Genomic DNA, 6,960 nt, shown 5'->3' on the forward strand with positions numbered 1-6,960 from the left:
CAGGGGAACACTAGAGAATGTGCTTATTGTGTGTGTGTGTGTGTGTGTGTGTGTGTGTGTGTGTGTGTGTGTGTGTGTGTGTTCGTGTTCGTTCACCCGGGACAGGTGCAGCTGCAGCTGCTCACCGCTATCGTCAAACTGTTCCTCAAGAAGCCCACTGAGACCCAGGAGCTCGTCCAGCAAGTACTCAGCCTGGCCACGCAGGTACACACACACACACACACACCGGTCTGAGCTAGATGTGTAGTGTAGAAGTGTATCGGTGTGTACCTGCACCTCCACACAACAAATCGGACGTGTTTTTTATTTTCACGAGCAGAGCTGCGTCGGATCAGAATCACAGATTTCCTCAGAACTTCCTCCGTTTAGCCAGAGTTAGAGATTTGCTAATGTTAAGTCTGGCGGATCAGACGGCCAGCTGTTTGGTTGCTCTTTGCGTGTTGTTCGTTTACGTGTTTTTAATAAATAGGCGGAATCCTTGTACTTGTGTTGATCTTAATACCGTGAAAAATAATCATTTTATTTCTTAGCTTAATGCGATAATTCGTTATCTGATCGTACAGACGTGGCCGTTAAAAACGTGCGTCGAAGGAAAGGGGATCGTACGATTTCGTGCGGAATCACGCGCATGCTGCGGGCGCAGGGAATTCAGGACCAGTAGGGGGCAGTCATGTTTCGTTTTAATAAACACTGCTTGTAGATACAGTAGTTGTGCCTGGACATGTACTGTATACACGTATACGCTTTTACCAGCCATATGGTGAGGTTTCTTGTACTGAAGCTCATGATTCCGGCTCTATAACGGAAACGATAACGTATCAGAGCGAGCGCATTAATCTAAAGCTGCACTGCGGTCAGAGCCGCTGTTATAGAGAATTAATCAACACCTTCTGACCAATCAGAATCCAGTAAGAGATGATTGAAAATCTCAGTATTCTATGATGTAGAGGCCAGATGGTGTGTAATATCACACACACACTCCCACACTCGTTTATCTCTGTGCCTGCTCCGTCTCAGGACTCGGATAACCCGGACCTGCGTGATCGCGGATACATCTACTGGCGCCTGCTGTCCACCGACCCCGTGGCGGCGAAGGAGGTGGTGCTGGCCGAGAAGCCTCTGATCTCGGAGGAGACGGACCTGATCGAGCCCACGCTGCTGGAGGAGCTCATCTGCCACATCGGCACGCTGGCCTCCATCTACCACAAACCACCCAGCGCCTTCGTCGAGGGCAGCCGAGGGGTGCAGCACAAACGCCTTCCTGCCCGCACTGGCTCGTGAGTCTCACACAAACGCCAGTATACTTTCATACACATACTCCTGAATAAATATCACAAATGTTCTCTCTCTCTCTCTCTCAGTGGTGAGAGTGCTGAAAGCCCAGATGCCAGCCAGTCAGTGGGAGGAGTCTCAGATGCTCCTCCCGCTGTCATTCCGTCCCAGGGTGATCTCTTGGGTGATCTGCTTAACCTGGACCTGGCTCCGCCCACCACTACCGTGCCCTCTGTACCCCCTGCTATGCAGATGGGGGCCATGGACCTGCTGGGTGGAGGACTGGACAGTCTGGTAGGTCACATGACCTCTCCCTTCCCCACACACACTGTATGTAAATACGCACAGTAGGCAGAGACGCGCTCAGGAACCGGGAATAAATCTGAGCTCACTTTATAAATAAGACCCAAAACATGACTTTATGCATTAGGAGATCGTTCGGATTTAAATTTCTTTTTTATATTTATTAATTCTGTTTTCCAGTGAAGTTCAGTACACTAGCTAGTATTTAGACACTTCTTTGATCTCTGGGTAGATACATCTTTAGATCTTTTGGCTGATATTAAAGATTTTTTTTTTTTCATCTTTGGATAGATTTTATGATTTGATCTCTAGACAGATGTTTGGGTTGTTTCATCTTTAGGCCATTTTTAAAATTAATTTTGAAATAAATGTTTGATCTTTAGACAGATGTTTAGATTGTTTGCTTGATCTTTTGTTCTTTAAATAAATCTTGTGACCAACTGCTGTGATATAAACCTGCCATTTTCTGCTGAAGTAGATTTCAGGGCTAGAACGCCCTGTCGCCCCTGTCGCCCCCGCCCCCTGTCGCCCCCTCCCCCTGTCGCACCCGCCCCTGCAGGCATCAGTGGTTACTCCGAAGTTCTAATAGCTGCGCTGTGAGGGCCCGGTGCTGTACAGTAGCTTGCCAGCACATCAGGAATGTACGACTGTACGCTGATCCAGTAAAATGGAAGTTGGCAGGGAACAGCAGCTGGCACTAAACACAGCCGCGCCGCAGGCTTTGGCCATAAAGTAAACGTCCCGAGTGTCCCTGTTCCCTCAACTTTAATCAGTCAGACAAAGCCATACTGCAGCCACGAGGCAAGTGAAGCCTATAGAATCATGAAGATGCCTTTTTATCGGGTGCCATTACTTTTGTCCTTATTGAATGGCTGGGTTTGTTTTGGAATCGCTTCCTTTCAAGCCATTAATAAGGAACCTCACAGAATGTTCAGTAGCTTGGAGTGTGCTGTAAATGATGTGTGTAACTCCTCGCCGTTTCTCATCATACACACACTTACACAAAGTCAGGAGTCAAGCACACCATCCCAGCCTTTTACAACTAACTGGAGGTGTGTTCCCTGTCTCTTCCTCCTCTCTCACTCGCTCACTCTCTCACGTCCCGCTGTTTGACTCTGTCTTTTTTTCTTTCCTTCCTTCTACTTTTTGTCTCCGCTTCACCTGCAGATGGGAGACGAATCCGAAACGGTAATGAATTACAGATGAACAAAGCAACACACGTACATATATATATATATACACACACACACACACACACACACACACACACACACACACACACACAGGTTTCTGATGCACAGATAAAAGATTGAAATAAAAGAACAACGAGATGAGTGACCTCATGACGATGTAGATCACAGAACGGAGGGATTTATTTATTCATCACCTCGGCAGCTGTTTTTATGACTGGCATGCGTTCGAGCGCCGTGTTCTCTCTGTTCCCATGCAGACAGATCATCATGACGGAGGAGGAACATTTCATCCGTTTATTTAATATATATTTCAAATGCACAACTTAAAAAAGATTTATTAGTCTTATTGCCCCTGAAGAAACCCGCACGCTTGAATCCGACTGCTTTTCAAGCTCTATTGTTGTGCTTATTCTCTTTCTGATGATGATTTTAATCAGTGCGTTTACTCTAATTCTGAACGTCGTGATTATAATTCTCTTATCTTAAATTATTATCGTTATTTCCCCAGTGACGGATTTCTACACAAACAGAATAATTCTCGAGTCTGATTGGTCAGAAGGGGTGTGTGAGAGCGAGAGAGAGAGAGAGAGAGATAGGTGCTGGTAAATGAACTACTGTTTATCGCAGCTATAACTCCCAGTGAGAACAGGAAGTGACTCGTCTCTCAGACGTTCTGCGGCATTACATTGAATTATAAACCATTCAGATGTTTCGTGTCGGTCATTAATGAATGAAAGTTTATAATTGTTGTGGATCGTTGTGGAATAACACCGTCCAGATCGTTCTGTTGTATGAATAACGCAGGGTTAGGGTTAGGGCGTGATGCGGTACGACGTCACTACCCCTCTAAACTGGATGGTTTTCGTATAAACGCAGTCTGTCACAACTGTTAGAAAGGTTATTTTGCTCACAGTTTGAGTTGAGTGTCGAGCGCATAAATGAGCGTGCTTTTCAGAAGGTCGACGATTCCGTATTTGAGATTCTTTATTCTGATATTTTGAGATTCTGGATTTTTCAGCGTGAGCCGAAAGTCGTAATCATCAGGATTAAAACGCAAAGGCTTAAATTATTTCACTTTATGTAAAGGATCTAGAAGATACGGAAGTTCCACTTTTTGAATTAAATTACAGCGAGGAAAAAAATCAACTTTACAACGATGTTGACGTTTTTTGAGATGCGCCTGTGTGAAAGAAATTCAGCTGTTGAAGTTATTTCGACTTATTTACTGAGCTCTTGGTGCAAATTTGTGTTTCTCAGAATCACAACACGTTTAGACTCTCTACGCTGAGCGGGGGCCCGACGTTCTCAAACACTCGGACATTTCCTCGTTAAAGCTGCGCGTTCTGCATCTTTCTCTTCATTTCTTCTCACTGCACTCGATTACATTCTCTCTCTCTCTCACTCTCTCTCTCTCTCTCTCTCTCTCTCTCTGTCTCTGTGTCTGTCTGTGTGTTTACCCTCCATCAGACGAGCGCACACAGCAGGGCGGACGTGCGGTCTCCCACTCCCTACTCTGACTATAGGGACGGAGAGGTGTGTGTGTGTGTGTGTGTGTAGATTTATTATTAATCACAGATTAGTCTCGTAGTCAGTGTCTGTGTGTAGAAGCAGGTCCCCTGGTGCTCATAGGGGTTTAGACGATCAATCCGTAGCGCTAGTGCACGCTGACGGTGTTGCTTCTGCTAGTGTATACCGCAGTTGAGAAGGTAGCGTCCCACAGACACCGCTAATACCACAGCTACGGTAGATCGCGATCGATTGGCCGTCACGTGAGCGTTATTGTCTAATAGAGAAACATCTCTAACATGGAAATGTTCCTCCTGATGCCATGGCGGTGTAACCATGACAACAAGCATGAATAACACTTCAAGATCACGTATATACGTGTAGTGCGCAAAGCAGTACCGAGACCCGAGATGTAACCGTAGCAACAGTCGTGGCTGGTCTTCAGTTTGGTGAGTAGTTGTGGTTGACGCCGGAGACGTGTTTTGATATCGGAGCACTCCGTTAGACCTTTCCATGACGACTCCTCCCATTTAGTCATTTCACCGCTTCCTGTTTCGCCACCTTCACGCTCCTGAGCTCAACATCATACCCTCGACCCCGGTGCTGCTCTCTAACCCCCGTCTCCGTGTCTGTTTTCCTGCAGATGGGTGGAGACATCGGCGGCAGTCCTGCGGTGAGTCATCAGCTCCCTTTCGAACAAATATCTTACTAAAATTCCTATCAGTGTTGGGGACATTCCTAATTTGAATATTCATGTATGTTTATGCATATTCGTATGTTTCTGAGGGTATAAAGGTGCAGAGATGCTACTAGGCCGTTCCTTCGACTTTTACAACAGTAGAAAACTAATTCTCTCTAGAGGTTTTTTTATGGTTGGATATGATGTGTACGGCAACTTTAAGAAACTAAACGGGTCACGAATTCCTCTTCGTGTGTCCACAGATGGGCATGGGTCTCGGGGGCGCTCCTGTGGGAATGGCAGCGAGTTTTGGCGGTGCCCCGGCTGTCGGAGGCGGTCTCAGCGACCTGTTTGATCTCGGCGGGGGTGTCGGCATGGCGACAGGTGCCTATGTGCCACCCAAAACGGTGAGCGTGTTAGCGATGACTCAGTGTGTGTGTTAGTGATATGAGCAGTGTGAAAGTTAACCGCTATTCCAAAGTTTAGGTCTGATGTTAATCTAACACACCTGATCCACTCAGACTTCAGGGAGTTTATAAAAAGAACATCTGTTTAGATCAGATCTGAGACCCCGAACATCTGGCTTCTGTCCGTGTGCTTAAATCTGAAGTGTGACACGCCCATTAGGATAGAATTAAGTGCTTGGACATACACACACTGTATGTGACTTCACAACCAAAACTCCGCCCACAACCTTCTCGGTCCGTCTGTGTGCAGCTGTGGCTGCCGGCCATGAAGGCTAAAGGGCTGGAGATCTCGGGAACGTTTGCTCGGCGTGGTGGTGCCATCCACATGGACCTGTCTCTCACCAACAAGGCCATGAGCGTCATGACCGACTTCGCCATCCAGTTCAACAAGAACAGGTGAGAATCAGAAGATTACACATGATTTCCATACGTTTCTCAGGTTCCTCGTCTTCTCTTTGCTTGTGTATTCGGTCTCGATGCAGCATCAGTAAGTCCGTAAGACACCGCTCTCCTTCCTGATAATGCGCCGGCTCCTGTTGATGAGTGTGCTAGGTCGCGTCCCGGCACTCGGTGGACTGGTTTATGCTTCAGGTCCTTGTTCTGCCGGTCGATAGGTTATGAAGATGAAGACCTTTCAGAGACCGTTTCTGTCGATACAAGCTAATCCAGACGGATCCTGATCAATACCGCATCGCTCCGTATTCGTCCTTTCTGCATTTCTGCTGCACAACCCATCATGCAGACCCGACATGCTTCATGCGTTTCCTCTAGCAGCTCCGCTCTCGAGTGGTGCGACAGACGAGCGTTTGCCCTGTTGTCTGGAGATCACGAGGCCAAATCCCAACGATGTGACCGCCGTCCGTGGCTAGGAGTCATTGCAACGCTAACCGACCGTCAGCGCTAACTAACCCTCATGTATGCAGAAAAGGCGGATAGCGCATTTTTTACTCGGCTGAAACTAAATTACGGACAAAATCAAGGAGGGGAAATGCAACAACCGCAGATGAGCTAATCAATATTTAGAATGATTGACTGCTGCGTAGGTGTTTTGACCTCGTCGGTATTAACCGATCATCTGGAAGCCCCACCCCCTTCCTTCCTCCATCTTACGTTAGTAATTTTTTGATTTTCCCGCTCGAAAGATGCGCCGGCGTGACATCCTCGCTTTTCTGGCCTCAAGAGGAAAGCGGCTAGAGGTCGATCGATTAATGTTTTGCCAATTAATCAGCATCGATAACGGATTGCTGGAACTAAAATTCCACGGCGACGGTTTTTCCTGGTCGTGTCCGTTGCACGAGCGGCTGAGAAGGGTCCGCGGTCATTATACAGTATGAGAGCGACCTCTAGAGGTGAAATAAAAACTCAGACAATTTTGTCGTGTTATTTAAAGCGTTCTTTGGTGGTTGGTTTAGTTTTTTATTTTTTTTTTCATTTTATTGTCTTTATTTTTTATTTGGAATGTTAATTTTTGGTTCAGTTTGGATGTCTATCTTTTATTTACTTTAATATTGACTTATTTATTTTAAATTTAAAAGTACAG

The 6,960-nt window shown here is 46.4% G+C and overlaps 1 protein-coding gene across 2 annotated transcripts in view; it reads left to right on the forward strand.

Moving 5' to 3' along the window:
- The window catches only part of ap1b1 (adaptor related protein complex 1 subunit beta 1), a 28,332-nt gene that overhangs the window by 10,863 nt on the left and 10,509 nt on the right, over positions 1–6,960 (forward strand). For both annotated transcript variants that reach the window (XM_053610748.1, XM_053610747.1), the window contains exons 12-17: positions 106–204; positions 1,018–1,277; positions 1,362–1,566; positions 4,918–4,947; positions 5,217–5,360; positions 5,671–5,816. In XM_053610748.1, coding sequence (XP_053466723.1) covers positions 106–204; positions 1,018–1,277; positions 1,362–1,566; positions 4,918–4,947; positions 5,217–5,360; positions 5,671–5,816 — 884 coding nt within the window. The remainder of the gene's footprint in view (positions 1–105; positions 205–1,017; positions 1,278–1,361; positions 1,567–4,917; positions 4,948–5,216; positions 5,361–5,670; positions 5,817–6,960) is intronic.

This window comes from Ictalurus furcatus, chromosome 22 (genome assembly GCF_023375685.1).
Source record: "Ictalurus furcatus strain D&B chromosome 22, Billie_1.0, whole genome shotgun sequence".
NCBI lineage: Eukaryota > Metazoa > Chordata > Actinopteri > Siluriformes > Ictaluridae > Ictalurus > Ictalurus furcatus.